The following is a 22,584-nucleotide window of genomic DNA, read 5'->3' on the forward strand; positions in this document are numbered from 1 at the left end:
GTCCGTCAGTTCGTTCGTCAGTCCGTCTGTCTATTTGTCTATCTGTCTGTCAGTCCGTCTGTTTGTCTGTGTCACTCCTCTCTCTCTCTCTAACGCCGCTCTCTCTGTGTGTACCATCATACAACTGAGAGGCGCAAAAATAAGGCCGTATTTCCAATATGACCTTACAAAAATAAGGCCTTATTTCTGGTCAGGCCTTATCTTAAAATAATGCCTTAAAAAAATAAGGCCTTAAAAAAATAAGCCCATAAAAAAATAAGCCCTTATTTTAGAAATAAGGCCTTATTTTAGAAATAAGGCCTTATTTCTTGAAAATAAGCCCTTATTTCCTGAAATAAGGCCTTATTCATTTAAGGCCTTATTTTTTGGATTTTTGACCCTTTGTGCCAACGATAGTAAGCCTGGTATGGTAGCGTTGGTGGTGACGTCATCACGAACATACCTCCTCACTCAAATCTCACCAGTGCCAGACTCCATGGGAAGACCCACCAGACGACAGAACAGCTCGTAGACGGCGCGCGCCCCGCCCTCTGACCTTGACCCCTGCTGACCTTGACCCAGCAGCCGAGAGGAGCAGGTAAAGAAACGATGACCTCGAAGAGCATCAGGCAGAGTGGCGGAGTTGAGGGTCAGTGAGAGGAGGGAGGAGGGACGTGGTCCAGAGGCATGGCGCCAGGCTTGGTCAATCAGCGCTGAAAACTCCGGTGAGATACCTGTAAAGAGCAAGAGAGACTGTTGTATTGTGATGTGGTGGTGGGTTGGTGTTATGGTGGTGTGTGTAGACAGAGGTATGGGGTTGGTGGGGTCGTGGGAGGTGGGGTGGGGAAGGTGGTGGTGGTGGTGCGTGTGCGTTCCTGTGTGTTATTGTGTTTGTGTTGGGAGAGAGAGAGAGAGAGAGAGAGAAAGCGCGCGCATATGTGTACACATTGAATACAAACGCGAGCAGAACAGGGCCGAAACAAATAGAAAGAACACATGACTTATTAAACGCACAGAAGAGCTGAATGAAAATATATCTATTGGATGCTATTTATAGCTAGGTCCTTTGTTTGTACAACCAAAAAATCTGCAGGTCATACAAGCTATTTACAGGGGTCCTGATTTGGCCTATATGGTCCGCTGGACCCAAAAGGCAACAACTAACTAACTAACTAACTAAGCAATTTACAAGTCGACTCATCAGGAGAATGACAATACTTCTGTTTTCTCCGGTCCTCATCCAACAGACTTAAGATAAGAAAGCGCCGATTAAAAACGCCCGAAAGTATTTTTTAACTTCCTAAATAATTGAAATTCACAGATTTAATCAGTTTTATTGACAGGTAAACGGAAAAATACGTATGAGCTGAACCTCACCTTTGTTTTCCACAACGACTAGCATCAGCGGCGCTCCCTCGTCTGACGACAGCAGAGCCTCGTCTGTAACGACTGACGTCATCAGGCCGCAGATCTCCTGTAGTATGTCACGGAGAGTTGTGACGTCACGCGCCGCATCTTCGTCATGGTGATCATGCAGTAAAAGGATTTTCACCGTCTGGCTAACGTCATCATCCAGCTCTGGAGACCAAGGGTCGTTGGGAATGTTCTCGGGCGGGGAGGACAACAATAGAGAGGAGACGGGAGGACCATCCACCTCTTGCACAGCATGGTCGCCTTCAGCCACACCCACGGCCAGGTCTTCGGTGGTCGATGCAACTCTTGGACTAAAGACGTTGTCAAAGACACGCTCAAACAACATTTTTGCAGCAAATGTGTTAATGTCCTCTCCCTTAGGGTTCTCTCCTACGCATTTCGTCAGACGGTCTTGAGCCAGCAGCAAGTGCAATCGAAGGTCCAGGTCGGCCATGACCCTGTCATCCAGCAGGGGGCTCTGCTGTGTCAGCTTCAGCAGGCTGCGAAGCAGCACGGCGTCTGCGTAACGTCGGTCTCTCACGTATCCCTCCATCATTGCCTTCAGCTTCCCAGCGTCCTCGGCTTGACTCCCGGTGAGGTCTCGGAGGACTGGGAGAGAATCCATGTTGTTCTTCATTATCTTCAGCAACACGCCTTCATCCATGAAAGTCTTCGATTTCAGGCTTTGGAAAGGTTCGTGCTTTACAGTTGTGTACAGGGAGTGCAGGGAGAGCCAGATATCTTTATTGAGTCTGGTTGTATCTTTCGTTTGCATCAAGAAATAGCAACGGTTGATCAAGGTCAGGCTCAGACAGAAGTCGCTCAGCTCCTGAAGATTTCTGCGATTACTGCTGTTCTCCTCCGTCTCTGCTATTTTCTTCCAGGCTAGACTGGCGTGCTGCGTGGCCTGGCTGATGTTAAGCACGGTGACAGGACAAAGAGTTAGTATCTGTAAAGATCTTGACAGCGCCTCATCGTACTCACCAAGAGCAATGTGAAGCAAGGCAAGTTCATTGAGGTCAGGAAAATTCTCCCCGACTGAAAGCTCCAGTGACTTGTGAAAGTGATCCATGGCTTCCTGGACGTACCTGTCGTCCCTGGAAAGGCTGGGACCGCCTGTTGTTGAGGTTGACACGTTTCTCCAATTCCTGCCTCCATTGCTCCAGTTGCCTTGGTTACTTCCCCATCCTCCCCCTCTGCCTCCACCTCTGTTTACACTTCTGGAAGGTTGTCGCCAGTCGCCATGTCCATGCGGGCTAGCTCCACTGGAACGGCCAGACTGCGGACTGCCTCTCTTTGCTTGCAGCGCTAGCTCTTTCAACGTGACTCCCAGCCGGTGGTGTGCCTTGGGCTCTGGACGGATGGATACAGCTTTCTCCAGAAGCTCCTTCGACCTTGGAAGATCTCCATGAAAGGAGTAGTATTTGCCAGCTCTAACGAGAAGCGCTTGGTTGTGGTCAGCCAGACGGAGAGCATCTTCGAAGCACTGTGAGGTCTCCAGTCCCAGACATCGTTGCTCCTCATCTACGACAGCCCTGAGGACCTTATCGCTCTGCCAGCTCAGGATCTCGCCCAGTGCTGCAGCCGCCATGCCCCTGAGGTCCCCGCTGAGGTCTTCCCGGTCCTTGATCTCAACCAACAACTTCATGGCACTGCGGATGGCCGGACTGAAGTCGATCTGAGGGTGTCGGGCCATGTAGAATGGGTGAGTATAGCGTTTAAGAGTGAGAGCCAGGTAGTACTTGAAGTGCGCGTTGTCCGGCCGTCGCTGCAACAGCTTCTCGTGAAGCTTGCTTATGGCGTAGGGTTTGAACAGGTGTCCCAGCTTGATGAACAGGTACAGCACCTCCGACTGGGCTGCGATGTGAAACATGCATATAATATACTATATAACAAAAAAGTATCATAGTTTGTTGAGAAACAATCCTTTTTTGTTCTTGTTTTTTGTTGTTGTAAACCACCCATTGTTTTTCACGACTTACAATGCGTAAAGACTGATAATAGGAATACAATGTTATTTGCATATGTATATATAACATGTATAACATAATATAATTATGTGTGAATAATATTAATTATGCAATCAAATTCTATCCAAAGACGATTTGCGAATTTGCACTATAAAAAGATCATAATTACTACTATCAAGTAAGGGAAAGGGCCCCGAATATGGACCACTTCTCTTCCATTTTAGTTGTTCCATAACCGTTAGACCTAATTAGAGCAAATTCCCTTTGATAGACAATCAGCAAAAATAAATATAGAAAAATGCACAACTGGTCCATTTTGGGAGCCTCGGTGAAACCAGAAAACAGGACCAGTGAAGAGGCTTTCACTAATCATGGTTAAAAGCACCCTACACTCCAAAATAATATGACAAAACTAAGTGTGCGATTCAGACTAATTCAAATATGAATCAGTTTTGATGTTGTTGGGTGTTGTTTTTGGGGGGATAGGGGGTTCCATAAGAACATTATTTGAAGCAAAACAGGAAACTAAAGAAACACAGAAAATAAATGAAATTATCTACTTTCGCGCAAAGAATACTGTTTGGTATGTTGCTTTTCATGCTTCATGGCCAGTTATAGGTTATTTTCAACAAGCTTTTTAATGCATTACTGAAACCAGTCTTTATTTTTTTTTATTTTCTTGAATTTGTTGAAGGTGGTCACTATTGGGGGACACACATACTTTGAGATTTTGCTTTTTGTTTCTTTTGCGCTGGGAGAACGGGGCCAACACTGCTAAAATATAACATTTACAGTCTTGGCTTTCATGCATAGCACACTTTGTGTGTTAACAACTGTGTATATAGACAGAAACTAGTCCGTTTTAAGCGACACATTTAGAATGAAGCTGCTAAAAGTGTTAGAAAAGGGGGGGGGGCATTACGGTTTTGTGGTTTGTATACTAGTCTGCAACTGTTTTGACATGTGTAAGTTGTCCAAACAGGGTACATGCAGCGAATGAAATTGTTTTGAGCGCTCCAGCACTGTTAGTTTGAGGTGGTTCATATCAGGGACCCTCCCCCTACCACAATACAATAGTTGTCACCGGCTATTTCAAGATCCTCGTAGAGCAGCGGATCGCCACCTCTCAGTATCTCCAGCTTCTGCAGCTGTTGTGTGGCCTGATTTGTCTCCCCTCTCTGCCACAGAATGAAGGCCCAGTTGGACAGTGCCAGAAGGCTGCTGCCTTCATCTTCCACTGCTTTCACCGCACTTGTTTTTGCTTCCTGAGAAGGTGAACAAAACTGACTGGTTTGAATACAAAATTGATTTTTCTTTCCAAAGACATGCAAAACTTGTTCCGTTTTAGCTGTTCTGATTTTGTGTCGATTTTAACGCGGAGCTTTACTTTTGTAAATTTGATTTTGGGTGGTGTCTTTGTTGTAGGTTCAATTTGTACAGACACTACCTTATGTAAAACCAATCTGTTTTCTAAATATTGTAGGGGAATGAATGGCCTTTTCATTCATATAACTGGTTTTACAAAAAACGGCCTCATCACAAAGATCGGCACTTAAACGTATCTGTCCATTTGTTTGTGACACGAAGTACGGTATATGAAGAGCAAATTACCTGTGAGTCACCGAGGATCCAATGCAGCAGGGTGGCAATGTTTTGCGAGCGATGGTCGTCTGCTTCACGCCGACTCTGCTGGTCAGTGATGGTCAGTAGAGTGGCCGTCAGTCTGTGGACCACAAGGCACACCGTTGTTTCATGTCCAGCAACCCCCGACCCCCTCCTCTCCCTCCATTTCCTCTAGAGTGAACCTACTCGATCGAGCATGTTAAGTTAATTAGATTAATCCTTCTCTTGTGACTACTTCTAGAGCATCGAGCAGGCGTATGCCATTTTAGATCAATAAAAGCAATATAACCTTATTTGAAATAAGTTAGAGGAATGAATCCTTTCGTGACTATTTCTACAATATCGAGCAGGCGTATGCCATTTCAAATCAATAAAAGCAATATAACCTTATTTGACATTTCTTTTTAGTCTGCCTATGTCTCGTGCTTTAAAGACATACAATATCGATTAAAAACAACAGCAACGAGACATCTCTTTTTGACCCTCCTTTTCAAAGTGAAATGTCTAAAGTCAAAAGCAAAACAAAGTTGATTTTATTTAAGTCATATATAATGTAAATAATGGTGTCACGTAAACATTCTGGCACTTCTTCTGCATGTCCGACTCCCGAGGTTCGACAAAGGATGTCGAGAACAAAGTTTGTCTCGGTGACTTCAACATATCAGCCGTAAAAAAATTAATCGTAAGGTCACCGCCAGGCTGTGCATGCATCGGTATCATTTATCACTAATCACGTTTTCTTCGACGCTCTCTTGGCGCAGTCCTGGAAGAAGAGGTTGGGGAATGTTTGCAGGCGTTCCATGAACTGCTGCTCTTCGCACGGCCCTTGGTCGGAGTCTGTCCCGCTACTTGCTTGTTCTGTTGGAGAGATTAAAGATGTTGTATATAACATGCCGTTTTGGAGACGATTTCTGGTGATTTTAACCGTATGAAGTCCAAGATAACAATAACAAGTCGCGTAAGGCGAAAATACAACATTTAGTCAAGCTCAGTCGAACTCACAGAATGAAACTGAACGCATTGCATTTTTTCCGCAAGACCGTACACTCGTAGCATCGTCTGTCCACCGCTCGTTGCAAAGGCAGTGAAATTAACAATCCAGAAAAGCGCGGTAGCGGTTGCGCTGAGGAGAATAGCACGCTTTTCTATATCTCTATTCTTTTTAACTCTCTGAACGTGTTTTTAATCCAAACATATCATATCTATATGTTTTTGGAATCAGGAACGGACAAGGAATCAGATGAAATTGTTTTAAATCGATTTCGGAAATTTAATTTTAATCATAATTTTTATATTTTTAATTTTCAGAGCTTGTTTTTAATCCGAATATAACATATTTATATGTTTTTGGAATGAGAAAATGATGAAGAATAAGATAAATGTAATTTTGGATCGTTTTATAAAACAATAACTTTAATTACAATTTTCAGATTTTTAATGACCAAAGTCATTAATAATTTTTTAGCCTCCAAGCTGAAATGCAATACCAAAGTCCGGCCTTCCTCGAAGATTGCTTGGCCAAAATTTCAATCAATTTGATTGAAAAATGAGGGTGTGACAGTGCCGCCTCAACTTTTACAAAATGCCGGATATGACGTCATTAAAGACATTTATCAAAAAAATGAAAATTTTTTCTCGAGATACCATACTCAGGATCTCTCATGTCAAGTTTCATGAAGATCGGTCCAGTAGTTTTCTCTGAATCGCTCTACACACACACACACACACACACACACACACACACACACACACACACACACACACACACACACACACACATACACCACGACCCTCGTCTCGATTCCCCCCTCTACGTTAAAACATTTACTCAAAACTTGACTAAATGTAAAAATGTACTCACGAACAATACAAATACGACTATTCTTATTCGTATTTTTATTGTTCGTTTTTTTGGATAGTACGTTTTCATTGTTATCTTGTTCTTGATATTCTCTTCTGCAGTCTCTTGTTCTTATTCTTATGACTTCCAAAAGACATTTTCTTTCCTGTACTTTAGGCACGCAGTGATGCAATGATAAAGTCCGCGAATCAATCAAATCAACATAAAAAGGGAAGCAAGGTTTTTTTTCTATGCAAGGTTCACCGCTGTCAGAGGTGGAAAAGTAGGACCACGGTTAAACTAAGACTGATAATTTACAGTCTGCAAAAGACTATAGCCAAATACAGCGTTTTTCATTTGAATAACCATAATTATGTTCAAACCGGCCAAACATCGGTTTTTTGCAAGGTGACATAATTTCATCTGAACACGAAATCGAACCGGTGTAGACGGATTTGAAACGGATTTAGTATAAATTATATTGTTTTCTGTAATGGAGATTCGTTTCATAATATAAACACACGGTTGTTATGATAGTATCTGGTAATCAGGTACTGTCTGGACAAATGGGTCGAAAAAGTCATTTCAGCGTTTTCGGTTCTTGTGGAAGTCACATCAAATACTAAAAATGATACGAATAATAAATATCAAGCCAACCGACAAACCGCAACATTTTCGGGTTTCATTACATTTTCATTTCCAGAAATGTTCTCAAGCAATGGGCACTCCCTTTTACGCGCTCCTCCTGCAACTGACAGGGCCGACAGAGACACGTGGCACAGATATATACACTGTGACACACATACACAGACACCCCCACCCCCCCCCCCCCAAGACAAATCTCAAAACACACCTCTTTCAGCGCAAGTGATTTCCCCCCCAGCATCTCCCCACCCACCCTATCCCGCCCCACCTCACCCCCTACCTAGCGCCTAAAATAACGTGTATATATATTTTCTGCGCTTTGTGTCAGCACTGTGTGTGTGTGTGTAAATAGTACCGTTGACACGTTTTTATATAGAAGCCTACTGTGGTTCTTGTGCTTAGGCTGTGTATTGGACTGTCATTGTATGCCTGCATTATTAGTTGTCAGTAATTATTACATGTGCTGATTGTTCTCTTTGCCTGCGCGCGTATAGTATGTTGGTTATGTTTGGTCATAGTATGTTTGTTTATGTTTGGTCGTTATCTTGCCTGTGCGTGTATTGTATGTTTGGTCGCTTTCTTTGCCTGTGCATGTATAGTTTGTTGGTTATGTTTGGTCGGTTTCTTTGCCTGTACGTGTATAGTATGCTTGGTCGATGTATGTATTGTAAAGCGCTAAGAGTAGACATTTTTTCTAGAATAGCGCTATAAAAGTTTGCATTATTATTATTATTATTACATATACACACATACACACACACACACAAACAAACACACACACACACACACACACACATACACAGACACACACCCCTACACACACACACACACACACACACACATACACTCACATACACTCACACACATGCGCTCACTTGAGAGAGAGACAGAGACAGAGAGAGAGAATCTACAACCCAGAAAGAAAGGAAAGCGAAAAAAGCCCTTGGCACATTCTGCTTCAGGGCAGAATATACCTGCGCAGTTTCAGCGGCACAGACGACGCACTGCATATCATTAATGCTGTGATAGGGATGATGACGAGTACTTGGCCTGTTTTCCTTTCACGCAACGTGTAGCGGGCTGGGATAATCTGCAGTGCGTCGTTTCAGTGTCCTGCTGAAGTTACATAGGTGAGCGCCAGGCCTTATCAACTGTTTGAAATTCTACACGCTGCTAGCCAGCACAGGGGCGCGTGTGTATGTGTGCGTGCGAGTACTGGCTTCGCTCATAACCTTGACCTATAAAGATAAGGGCAGCATTGTGCCTTCTACTAAAGTCCGTGTTACATACTCGTTTTTCCATTAGTTTCGTTCTGCTAACTTTGTCCGGTTGATTCTGCTTCTACTGTCGATTGTCGTATTACAGACACAAGTGACTAGCATTTACCAGTTATAAGATGTTCTTTTAGTAAATGCTTACTTACTTTGTGTTCGATTTACTTGACATCAAAAAACAAAAACAATTTACGTAATTTATAACGATTTTCAATTCTTGAATCAAATTTATCACCATTTTCCATTCCTGTATCAATGTGGATTTTTTCAGTTTTCATTAAAAGGATTCTAATAGATGAACAAGCTAGTAATCAGATCGCCTTACACACATTTGAAATACGACACAGATATATCAGAACTGTGTGTGGCGATCAACAGAATGATACGTCTCTTTGATTTTATCTCTAGTTTCTGTTCATAAATTCTCTCGTGAGAATGTAGAAAACACCGATTATTAATGTTCTCTTTCTTTTGAGCATAAATACCAGTGTTTGCACTGTCGAAGTAAACCGTTTTGCTGTAGACAAGAAAGACCATGGAACCAGGCCCTGTGATGAAATGTCTCTTTCTTTTTACAAGTTCTAGCAAAACATATTACATGCACAGCAAAGAGATACGGTATTGTGTTTACTTTTAACGTCCCTACAGTCGATTTGAGTATCCGGGACCGAGAAAAAAAGCGAAGAAAAGAAAAAGAGGTCTCTTATAAGGTGATTACAAACTGTCGCGCCAATATTGTGGGGACGAAGACAGTAGATTGACAGTTTCTTCACTGACGGTACAGTGTGGGAATTCGGCTCGCCAGGCGTGCAGATGTTTACAGCATCATTCCTTGGGCATAAGCCGCGAGACGACTACAACGTCAGACCTGTGAACGGGACGCTTTAAACTGAGCGCATCGGCAAAAAGCGGTCGTTCAGGGAGAAGTCCTTACTTGCCCTCTGCTGTCCAGTTACTATCGTTTACCAGGTAATACCTGTACACACGGTTTGCATACAATGCGTTGCTCTGGGCAACCTGCGCTTTCTTGTCGTCAACAGCGGCGGCTATGAAAAGCTAGAATTTTCTGCAGTTCTTGAAAGAACAATTTTTCCCATGTTAAAACAGTCATTTAAAAGCTCACCCCGCCTCCCATAGAACACCTGTTTCTGAACACAGACACCGCCAGGCTTTGACATACAGTACAAATGACATCCTTTTGTTTGAACACTCTAGGTGCTCCCCATAGAGAGCAAGCATTTTTCAAAGAATTCATTTTGCGTGGACGTATAGGTATCAATCCGAAGCCTCGTTTTGGTTCTCGAAAGAACGTTTAAAATCTAACGACAAAGTTGACAGCTTGGGAAAAAACATTTTCAAAGCACAAAATATTTCTTTTACCATCAAGACTAAGTCAGGACAATTCGAAGTTCTGAACATACGGAGCCCGGATGTAGGTAAAGCGAGGTTGGTGTATGAGTTCACTGGTGCTTTTAAAGGCACAGTAAGCCTCCCGTAAACCATCACATATACTGTCAGGCTTTTACACACAGTACAAACACCCTTTCATTTAAACACTCACCGCTTGAGAACATCCTAGGTGCCCTCCGTAAAGAGCGAGCAATTTTCAAAGAATTTATTTTTGCGTGGTTTATCTTATAATAATAATAATAATAATTGTCAGTAAGTACTGGTGTCACATGACTGATGTGAACCAGTTGATTGGCTAATGGCGATGCGCTAAAACTGTTAGCGCACTCTTGGAGTGCGCTAACTTTTCCACAGAGCGTATTCTTCCGCCCTTTGCCTAAGCGAGAGTGTACTCTCACCCTCAGAATTAATTAATGACATGTAGCTTATATTCTCCACAATACCAATGATTATGACCATAAATTTCCTGCTTCTCAATTAAAGCAGAAGTGGGTTTTTTTCTGACAGATTGCATGTGCCTGTGCCACAGTTGCCACTGATCTAAAAATAGAACCCGCTGTGTCTACTTTTTCAGTTTCGACTTGCGAAGATTCCTCTCATAATTATGCCATTTTAGTGGCATGTAGCTTATTATCCACATTACCAAATGTTGAGTTAGTATACAATTCCCAGCAGCTAACAGAAAACACAAGTGTTATTCCGATAACGTAGCAGCTAGATCAGCACGTAGCAGACTACACTGAAATACGACTGCATATGTTCAGTAAATGAATGTTTTCCGAATTATTATTTCAAGGCAAGAACAATCGGAATCGAAAACGTGTAGGGTTTAGAACGTTCTTACCATATAAGACTTATTACCAGCCTGCCTCATACGTGCAGACTAAGTGCAACGTGACGAGCAATTTTTGTTTTTGAAATGAGACTCAGTGCATTGGTTCGATTGCATAGCAGACGACATAAATCCCGCTCAGCAAATTAACATGTTGGGCAAATGTGAACGATAAAACGATGGGGATATAATACGTGTAGGGTTCAGAGCATTCTTACCGTTCATATTTAGTACCAGACTCCCCGATGAGTGAAGATACCACACGAGAAACATGCCACATTTATTTTGAAAATGTGCTTTCCGTCGACCTTGGCAAGGGGCAAAACTCTGCACAGTCAATCTGTCGAAGCTCGATGAAGGTTTCGAATCGCAAATAACTAAGAGCATATAGTCCTTTCTCCGAGTTTAAATGAGGTCTCTATGAAAGATCATCACTTTTTAGCTTGACGCTACACTGGAATTTACCAACAGAAATTAAAACAAGAGTTTGCGTGTGACGAAAGAACGACACACTTGAGACAGCCCACACAAAAGTAGATCCGTGACACAAACCTGACCACACAGTTACGCCTATCCAAATGCGCGTTGCAAAATGTGCGTTTTGAATCTTCATTTTTATCTGGCGGTACTGACAATACCGTTATTGAAACAATCCCAGTGCACTAAGGGATTTATAGAGCAAATCTCGAAAATAATTATTGAACTCAGCGCTATGCGCTTCGTTCAATAATGAATTTTCTCGATTTGCTCTATAAATCCCTTAGTGCACTGGGATGTCTCAATAACTTAAATTGTCAGTAAGTACTGGTGTCACATGACTGATGTGAACCAGTTGATTGGCTAATGGCGATGCGCTTAAATCTGTTAGCGCACTCTTGGAGTGCGCTAACTTTTCCACAGAGCGTATTCTTACGCCCTTTGCCAAAGCGAGACTGTACTCTCATCCTCAGAATTAATTAATGACATGTAGCTTATATTCTCCACTTTACCAAAAAATAACCATAAATTTCCTGCGGCTCAAAGCAGAAGTGGTTTTTTTTTCTGACAGATCGCAGGCGCCTGTGCCACAGTGAATCCCACTGATCTAAAAATAGAAGCGGCTGTGTCTCTTCCACAATGGTCTCTTCTCGTTTTGACTTGCAAAGATTCTTCTCATATGCCGTGTTAGTGGCATGTAGCTTATTAACCACATTACCAAATGATGAGTTAGTATAAAATTCCCAGCGGCAAACAGAAAACACAAGTGTTATTCCGATAACGTACCAGCTAGACCAGCATTTGAAAGTCGACTCTGTTATAGTAGACTACACTGAAATACGACTGCATCAGTTCAGTAAATGAATGGTTTCCGAATTATTATTTCAAGGCAACAACAATCGGAATCGAAAACGTGTAGGGTTAAGAACGTTCTTACCATGTACAAAACTTATTACCAGCCTGCCTCATGCGTGCAGACGAGCAATTTTTGTTTTTGAAATGAGACTGCAGTTCAGTGGTTCGATTGCCCTAGCCGCCTAGCAGACGACATAAACCCCGCAGCAAATTAACATGTTGGGCAAATGTGAACAAACAAACGATGGGGATATAATACGTGTAGAGTTCAGAGCATTCTTACCGTTCATATATAGTACCAGACTCCCCGATGAGTGAAGATACAACACGAGAAACATACCACATTTACTTTGAAAATGTGCTAACCGTGGCCTTGGAGTCAATTCAAGGGGCAACACTCTGCACAGTCAATCTGTCGAAGCTCGATGAAGGTTTCGAATCGCAAATAACTAAGAGCACAGTCCTTTCTCCGAGTTTAAATGAGGTCTGTATGAAAGATCATCACTTTTTAGCTTAACGCTACTCTGGAATTTACCAACAGAAATTAAAACAAGAGTTTGCGTGTGACGAAAGCACGACACACTTGAGACAGCCCACACAAAAGTAGATCTGACACAAACCTGACCACACAGTTACGCCTATCCAAATGCGTGTTGCAAAATGTGCGTTTTGAATCTTCTTTTTTCTCTGGCGGTACTGACAATATCGTTATTGAAACAATCCCAGTGCACTAAGGGATTTATAGAGCAAATCTCGAAAATAATTATTGAACTCAGCGCTATGCGCTTCGTTCAATAATGAATTTTCTCGATTTGCTCTATAAATCCCTTAGTGCACTGGGATGTCTCAATAACTTAAATAATAATATGGGAGATTTATAGAGCGCTTGACGTTCTCTAAGCGCTTTACAATGAAAAAACATACATATACATACAAAGCAAAGCGAAAAAGCATATGCAGCAGCATTCAGCACACACGTGAACAACGAAACACTGCATCAATACAAGCTGCAAGCATACTAACACAGGCAAAACATTCAAACATTCAAACACCTGATCAAAAATGCACCATATTGAAACAAAAATTAATCAAATTACTGTGTGAAGAAGTGTGTTTTAAGGTTTGATTTGAAGGAACAAAAAGTTTGGCAGTGTCGGATTGAGTAAGGGAGAGAGTTCCACGCAACGGCTGCAGAGTGGGAGAAGGCTCTATGGCCGTGCTGTTTGCGACTGAAAGAAGATAGACGGAACATTCTAGTGTCTACAGAGGAGCGGAGGGATCGTGAGGGTGTGTAGAGTGTGAACAGGTCAGACAGGTAGGATGGGGCTGAGCCAGATATGATTTTGTAGCAGATACAGCAGCACTTGTATTGGATTCTCAGCTCTACAGGGAGCCAATGAAGTTTCTTAAGCAAGGGGGAACAGGACTGAGACCGAGGGGCTTTGCAGACAAGCCGGGCTGCAGAATTTTGAATGCGCTGCAAAGGATGGATGACAGACTGAGGACAGCCAATGAGAACAGAATTTCCGTAGTCTAATCGAGAAAGAATGTGTCTTGGTGGCATCTTCGGTAAGGTATGGGCGGATAGAACCTATTCTCTTAAGACCGCCCTGATATGGCCCTTCGTGGTCGGCTGGGCGTTAAGCAAACAAACAAACAAAACAAATTCTCTTAAGCTCGATGTAAGCGGACTGACAGACTTTCATAACATGGTGTTTCATGGAGAGATCGCTATCAAGAAAGATACCAAGATCACGGACGGAGTCTGAGAATTCAATAGTGCTGCTGCCTAAAGTGATAGAAGGAGGGAGAGAGAGAGGAGGAGGAGAAGGAGGATTTGGTAAAACGAATGGCTTCTATTTTGTCACAGTTAAGTTTAAGCTTGTTAGTGGACATCCAGAGTTCAGCGTCAGCAATGCAAGACTGAAGGGAGGTGGTCATCTGGTCATATTCTGAGGGAGTCGCTGAGTTCTGAAGCTGAGTGTCGTCAGCAAACATTTCGTGGGAAACGGAATGTCTGTCGACGATGTCAGTCAGAGGGGAGGTGTACATGATGAACAGCACGGGCCCTGAGCCATCGTGAACCCGTGTGATCAAGTTTCCCTTTTTCACAATGTAGTCGTCAGTTAGTAATTTGAATGCGACTCGATGTGAGCTTATCTGCAATAGCACGTTATTATGTACCTCTGACTATGCACGAAACAAACGGCTGTGGTTCACAAGAACTCTAGCGATGGCTTTTGACTGTTCAGAGGAACTGGCGATAGGCATAAACCGTCGTCTGCTACGAGAACCACGACCTTGCGTGACCCTGCTTCCGGGCTTTTCTTTTTTCAAACTTTCAAAACTTCGAATTGTACTGATCTTGTCTTGATGAAAAAAGAATTCTTTTATGATTTAAGAATGTTTGTGTAACAAGCTGTCAATTTATTATTTAGATTTTAAAAGTTAGGTCTAGCGCCAAAACGCACCACGGTCCGATTGTCTCTGAGAAAATCTGCAAAATTAATTCTTTAAAAATTGCTCGCTCTTTACGATGGGCACCTAGGATGATGTTCCCGTTTGCAAATGATTTTTCGTCATTTTCAAATTGTCGTAAAATATGAACCAGACAAGGTACATCAAAAAGGAAGACAGATTCGTGGAGGATACGTGCTAATGTTATCATGTTACTCCTGTGACAGGGGAGGCTACCGCTCCTTTCACAGCAGACTCTGCACCCGAGTTGTTGGCCTTTAAAAGTCAACACCCGTGGATTGTGGAAATCTGTTTGTGATGGGGTCTGGTGGTTTCCGATTGTCTGTATGTTCATGGAAACCTTCGGGTTTGCATAACAGTTTTTATAGGGCTAAGAAATTAGCCCTAACATTTTCAAACCTGTTTGATTGCACTTCGCCTCCGGAGGTGATCGTAGTGTTTCGGCACTCGGTTACATCTGGCGCTTGCGAGCAGGGATGGGACTCGGCATGATATGTTCAGGTAATGGCATAATATGACCACTGAACATTTTCGTGCTGTTCCCATTCTGCGAACTTGGGATGGACAGTGGTCCCCCGGTTCGTAACTTCGGGACGAAGTTCATTCAAACGGGGGCGATTGTGACAGGGGAGGCTACCGCTCCTTTCACAGCAGACTCTGCACCCGAGTTGTTGGCCTTTAAAAGTCAACACCCGTGGATTGTGGAAATCTGTTTGTGATGGGGTCTGGTGGTTTCCGATTGTCTGTATGTTCATGGAAACCTTCGGGTTTGCATAACAGTTTTTATAGGGCTAAGAAATTAGCCCTAACATTTTCAATCCTGTTTGATTGCACTTCGCCTCCCGAGGTGATCGTAGTGTTTCGGCACTCGGTTACATTCCATTCCAACATGTTCTTCTTTTTCTTCTTTTTACATTTAGTCAAGTTTTGACTAAATGTTTTAACGTAGAGGGGGGAATCGAGACGAGGGTCGTGGTGTATGTGCGTGTGTGTGTGTCTGTGTGTGTGTGTAGAGCGATTCAGACTAAACTAATGGACCGATCTTTATGAAATTTGACATGAGAGTTCCTGGGTATGAAATCCCCGAACGTTTTTTTTCATTTTTTTGATAAATGTCTTTGATGACGTCATATCCGGCTTTTCGTGAAAGTTGAGGCGGCACTGTCACGCCCTCATTTTTCAACCAAATTTGTTGAAATTTTGATCAAGTAATCTTCGACGAAGCCAGGACTTCGGTATTGTATTTCAGCTTGGTGGCTTAAAAATTAATTAATGACTTTGGTCATTACAAATCTGAAAATTCTAAAAAAAAAATAAAAATTTATAAAACGATCCAACTTTACGTTCATCTTATTCTCCATCATTTTCTGATTCCAAAAACATATAAATATGTTATATTTGGATTAAAAACAAGCTCTGAAAATTAAATATATAAAAATTATTATCAAAATTAAATTGTCGAAATCAATTTAAAAACACTTTCATCTTATTCCTTGTCGGTTCCTGATTCCAAAAACATATAGATATGATATGTTTGGATTAAAAACACGCTCAGAAAGTTAAAACAAAGAGAGGTACAGAAAAGCGTGCTATCCTTCTTAGCGCAACTACTACCCCGCTCTTCTTGTCAATTTCACTGCCTTTGCCATGAGCGGTGGACTGACGATGCTACGAGTATACAGTCTTGCTGAAAAATGGCATTGCGTTCAGTTTCATTCTGTGAGTTCGACAGCTACTTGACTAAATGTTGTATTTTCGCCTTACGCGACTTGTTTTTCTTTCTTATGACAATATTTAGTTAAGAAGTACAGACGTGTTGTAACTTAGCAGATAAAATAGAACATTTTAACCGTGCAACGAGCTAGAACTACCAACCTTCAGATTGCATCGTGTCTTTACTTGATCAGCAACACACACAAATACACAGACTGTTGTGCTAGGTGTCAATGTTTTGTTCCGTGCTAAAGAACGCTCCCAGTTACCTTATCAATGTTTTATATAGATCTCAAAGAGAAAGTACACCGGCACTGGTGAAGTACTGGTGGACTTGAAAATCGGCCAGGGTCATTGAATCACCGGCTCACACGTTGATACATATCCTTGTTGTCAATGTTTTGCCTTCTTCCGGACACCTTAAAATTAGGCTGACATGTAGAGGAAAACGGGTTATCTGAATTAGACTGACATCTGACATGTAGATATGTTATTTTTGGATGGAAAAACAAGCTCAGAAAGTTAAAAAGAAGAGACATACAGAAAAGCGTGCTATGCAGCTCAGCGTAACCACTAACGCGCTAAACTGGCTCGTCAATTTCACAGCCTTTTCCACGAGCGGGGGACTGACGATGCTATACTGTCTTGGTGACCAAAACAAATGCAGTGCGTTCAGTTTCGTTCTGCGAGTTCGACAGCTTGACTAAATGTAGTAATTTAATTATGTTCAAACCAAACACCGGTTTTTGCAAGGTCCTGCATGGTGTGCTGTGACATAATTTCAAACCCGAAATCGAACCTGTGTAGACGGATTTGAGACGGATTTTTGTTAGAGTATAAATTATATTGCTTTCTGTTATGGAGATTCGTTTCATAATATAATCACACGTCTGTTATGGTAGTATCTGCATGGTAATCAGGTACTGTCCGGACAAATGGGTCAAAAAAGTCATTTCTGCGTTTTTGCTTCTGGTTTACAAAACGATTTAAATCTTCTAATGAAAAAAGCAGTTCTAACCTTATGGAACACACGTGCAAGAGCATTAAATAGCATTAAATGAAACAGTTCGTTTGCATTGCTATTTAGCTCGCGTAAACTACACACCAGATTTCGTGGTTTATCTAACCCGGCCCTGAGCCATCGTGAACCCGTGTGATCCACTTTCCTTTTTTTCACAATTTAGTCGTCAGTTTGTGAATTCAATGCGACTCGCTGTATCTGCAATAGCACGTTATTATGTACCTCTGAATCTAAAGTGCAACAAACGACTGCGAGTCACACGAACTTATCGGCGGCGATTGGCTTCAAATAAGCAAGGGCTATGCAGAAAAAATGTCTGCTTGGGCAAACACTACCTTGCGTGACCTGCTTCCGGGCTCCCTTTTTTCAAACTTTCAAAACTTCGAATTGTACTGATGTTGCTTTGATGAAAAAAGACTTCTTTTATGATTTAAGAATGTTTGAGTACCAAGCTTTATTCCCCCCTCTGCTTCTTTCTCTCTGTAAACTTGTAGGGCTAGTTATTTTTCGGTAACTTACCCAGCAACCAAAATCACTTACCCAACAACAGGCCTGTATCCTCGATAGCACACATGTTTAGGAGCTAGACTTTGTGGGATCTACTTTTGGGATTGAAAAGTTCCGAACGCTCTAATGTACGAAATGTACATCTCTGGAGCAAACAATACAAAAATACCGCATTTAAATTAACAACTGCAGGCTTGAACACATGAATCTCCATATAAAATCTATGAGTTCGGTTGTTTTCTGAATTCAGATCTGGCGTGCACAAACGTTCAACACAAGCAAATTCCCGAGGCAAGTAACTCTCATACTTTGTCTAGCGAAAAGACTGTAGTTCCCCTTTCAAATTTCTTTTCACTCAGTTTCTTTGACAAAAGACTGCAATCCGACGGTCAGTTTTCAACAATATTTCATTTTATAAACAGATCACACGCAACCAAATGCACACATCTCATCAATTTAAAGAACATAAAGCGTTTTCAAACACTATTTTGCCCCAGAAAACTGAACTTCATACAGTTTTTAACGTTGGAACACGGGTGCAAAAGTTCGTCTGCTGGTCCCATTCTACGAAAGAACATATCCTAAGCGATACCAAAACATGAACAGAACACACAATATCTGCCGTTACCGCCACAACAGAATAACAACATATCTGTGTTCTTGATTTTAGTCCAAAACAGGGAAACTGACAAGAAGTGTTAACAGAATGGAATGATTTGCACGGAACTATACAACCGTGCATTAATCGATCGCCTGCGCGGGTTGACTGGTTGAGTGAATAGGATTCGATCAAACTTTCGCACAAAAACTCCTCCTTTCTTTGAATAACTGAAGAAAGGAGGAATAAAGAGGTTACACACCTCGTCTCAGTGATTATTAAAAATAATGGTCTCAGTTCGCGGTCATGAAAAAGCTCGCTGAAGCTCGCATTTTTCATGATCCGCTAACTTCGACCATTATTTTTAATAATCACTGAGACTCGGCATGTAACCTCTACATCAATTTATTATTTAGATTTTAAAAGTTAGGTCAAGCGCCAAAATGAGGCTTCCAATTTGTCTAATGGTAAATCCGTTCTGACTGCACGAAATAAATTCTTTGAAAATGTCTCACTCTCAGCGGAAAGCAGACAGGATGTTCCCGTTCGGTGAGCGTTCAAATGAAAGAGGGCCCCAAAGGGTTTAAAATCGTGATCGTGATTGGCGTTTTTTGACCTTTCTGTGACCGTGATTGCCGAAATTTCCATTTCTGTGATCGTGATGGGACTTTGCCCGTGATCCGTGATGACAAAAAAATCGAGTCTCGTGATCGTGATTTGTTTTCGTGATCGTGATGGGCATTATTGCAAAGCATATTATTTTCAACGTACATTTTTCACAGCTGTATCACTCTATGATCCTCTATTCGTCAAGGTGTTTGTGATCGTGAAAACAAAAATCAAGGTAACTGTGATCGTGAAAGCTAAAATTTCCCTTCCCGTGATCGTGATGATACCCCCCCCTTTGGGGCCCTCATGAAAGTATGTTTGTATACTGTATGTAGAGGCTCGGGGAGCTCAGTGATCAGAAACGAATAGTTTACGGGAGGCTGAGTGTGCTTTTAAGTCAAATTATGGTTTACATGACGGTTCACATGATGGTTCACATGATGGTTCACATGATGGTTTACATGATGGTTTACATGATGGTTCACATGATGGTTTACATGATGATTCACATGATGGTTCACATGATGGTTCACATGATGGTTCACATGATGGTTCACATGATGGTTTACATGATGGTTCACATGATGGTTTACATGATGGTTCACATGATGGTTCACATGATTGTTCACATGATGGTTTACATGATGGTTCACATGATGGTTCACATGATGGTTTACATGATGGTTCACATGATGGTTCACATGATGGTTTACATGACGGTTCACATGATGGTTCATATGATGGTTTACATGACGGTTCATATGATTGTTCATATGATGGTTCACATGTTGGTTTACATGATGGTTCACATGATGGTCACATGATGGTCACATGATGGTCACATGATGGTCACATGATGGTTCATGCTTCACGCGGGAAGAAGGTTGACGGTTGCCTTCAGAAGGTCCTTTAAGGGGACACCAACCCATATCATCGTTCAACATCGTTATAAAATCACAAATAATTGTAATTGCCTATTTTCTTTATGAAAATTGGTATGTCTGTGTGAAATTGAATGCTCTTTTTCATGGAATTGTCATCAAGTGCTTTAACTGTAATGTATGTGCAGACATTTAATTATCTAATAAAGGGTGTCAACAGTTCCTAAACTTTTTTTTTTTTTTACAATATTGACTCCACCTCTGGCATGATGTTTTTGATATTTGGTGTTCATGATAAACAATGTCTGGCGTCTGAACCTCCAGATTTGATATTGCTTTAGTTTTTTTGAAATCATGATTTTTTGTTCTTTGCAAATATATTTCGAAAATCAGTTTTTCAGAACAAAACAATCATACTTTCAAGAAAACTAAAGCAAAATCAAATTTTCAAAGCAATATATTTAATCCTGACAAGTACGCTTTCTTTTCTGTTCTTGTTTATTCTATCGATTATTTTTACCTGACGTCCTAACCGACTTTTCCTACGTGTTCTCTTCTCTGAACAGATGGCCGAATTTTTCTGTTTTCTCTGTGTATCTTTTTTTAACGTTAAATTGCAAGATGTACATGATCGAAACCGAAGAGAGAAAGAAGGAGAGAGAGAGAGAGAGAGAGAGAGAGAGAGAGAGAGAGAGAGAGAGAGAGAGAGAGAGAGAGAGAGAGAGAGAGAGAGAGAGAGATGTATACAATGCTAGTTAACGCTTTTTTGTTATCATGTTACTCCATTCCAACATGTTCTTCTTTGTCTTTCTTTTTACATTTAGTCAAGTTATGACTAAATGTTTTAACATCGAGGGGGGAATCGAGACGAGGGTCGTGGTGTATGTGTGTGTGTGTGTGTGTGTGTGCGTGCGTGTAGAGCGATTCAGACCAAACTACTAGACCGATCTTTATGAAATTTGACATGAAAGTTTCTGGGTATGATATCCCCATATGTTTTTTTCATTTTTTTGATAAATGTCTTTGATGACGTCATATCCGGCTTTTCGTGAAAGTTGAGGCGGCACTGTCACGCCCTCATTTTTCAACCAAATTGGTTGAAATTTTGGTCAAGTATTGTTCGACGAAGCCCGGACTTCGGTATTGCATTTCAGCTTGGTGGCTTAAAAATTAATTAATGACTTTGGTCATTAAAAATCTGAAAATTGTAAAAAAAATATTTCTTTTATAAAACGATCCAAATTTACGTTCATCTTATTCTCCATCATTTGCTGATTCCAAAAACATATAAATATGTTATATTTGGATTAAAAACAAGCTCTGAAAATTAAATATATAAAAATTATTATCAAAATTAAATTTTCGAAATCAATTTAAAAACACTTTCATCTTATTCCTTGTCGGTTCTTGATTCCAAAAACATATAGATATGATATGTTTGGATTAAAAACACGCTCAGAAAGTTAAAACGAAGAGAGGTACAGAAAAGCGTGCTATCGTTCTCAGCGCAACTACTACCCCGCTCTTCTTGTCAATTTCACTGCCTTTGCCGTGAGCGGTGGACTGACGATATTACGAGTATACGGTCTTGCTGTATTGCATTGCGTTTAGGCCAAAAAAAAAATTGTCTGTTTAGGGTAACATGACCAAAAAAAGTAGGGTCGGTAGGTAGGTACTAGGGTTTTTTTTTTTTTTTTTTTTTTTTTTTTTTTGTATGTGTAAATGCTATGTTGGCTGAACATTCACTTCTTATATTTGATGAATACATGTTTCAAAACTAACGTATAAATAAAACAGAGAGAAAGGGAGAGAAAGAAACGCCAAATGTCTCTTTTTAGCATTTTTACCTCTTTTTTTTTTTTTTTTTTTTTTGAAATCAAAAAAAAGTTTTTGGGTCGGCGCCAAATCGATAGGGTCGGTCGGGTTACCCTAAACAGACAATTTTTTTTTTTGGCCTTAGTTTCATTCTGTGAGTTCGACTGAGCTTGACTAAATGTTGTATTTTCGCCTTACGCGACTTGTTCTTTCTTATGACAAGGTTTCGTGAAGTAGTACAGACGTTTTGTAACGTAGCAGACAAAACAACACATTTTTACCGTGCAACGAGCTAGAACTACCAACCTTCAGATTGCATCGTGCCTTTACTTGATCAGCAACACACACAAATACACAGACTGTTGTGCTAGGTGTCAATGGGTTTTTTCCGTGATAATGAACGCTCCCAGTTACCTTCCAAATGTTTTATATCAATCTCAAAGTAAAACTACACAGGCGCTTGCGAAGAACTGAAAACCGAAAACAGTTTCGTCGAAGTGCTGGTGGACTAACAATCGGCCAGGGTCATTGATTCATTCCGGACACCTTAAAATTAGGCTGACATGCAGAGGGAAATGGGTTATATGAATTAGACTGAGAACGGGTCTGTCTGCTTGTGTGTCTGGCTGTGTCTCTCTATCTCT

The 22,584-nt window shown here is 41.3% G+C and overlaps 1 protein-coding gene across 2 annotated transcripts; it reads right to left on the reverse strand.

Annotated features, from left to right (window-relative positions):
• Positions 1-360: 360 nt before the first annotated feature.
• On the reverse strand, positions 361-22,320 carry LOC138970930 (uncharacterized). 2 transcript variants are annotated; one of them, XM_070343522.1, is made up of 6 exons: positions 22,247-22,320; positions 5,720-5,843; positions 4,974-5,085; positions 4,447-4,627; positions 1,357-3,249; positions 361-713 (listed from the first exon to the last, which is right to left on the reverse strand). In XM_070343522.1, exons 1-6 carry the CDS (start codon positions 22,257-22,259, stop codon positions 451-453), a joined length of 2,586 nt encoding a protein of 861 aa, XP_070199623.1. In that variant the 5' UTR covers positions 22,260-22,320; the 3' UTR covers positions 361-450. The 2 variants fall into 2 exon arrangements, with proteins under 2 accessions (XP_070199623.1, XP_070199615.1); XM_070343514.1 differs by lacking the exon at positions 22,247-22,320 and adding an exon at positions 16,672-16,752.
• Positions 22,321-22,584: the final 264 nt, after the last annotated feature.

Source organism: Littorina saxatilis, linkage group LG1, assembly GCF_037325665.1.
Source record: "Littorina saxatilis isolate snail1 linkage group LG1, US_GU_Lsax_2.0, whole genome shotgun sequence".
Classification (NCBI taxonomy): Eukaryota; Metazoa; Mollusca; class Gastropoda; order Littorinimorpha; family Littorinidae; genus Littorina; species Littorina saxatilis.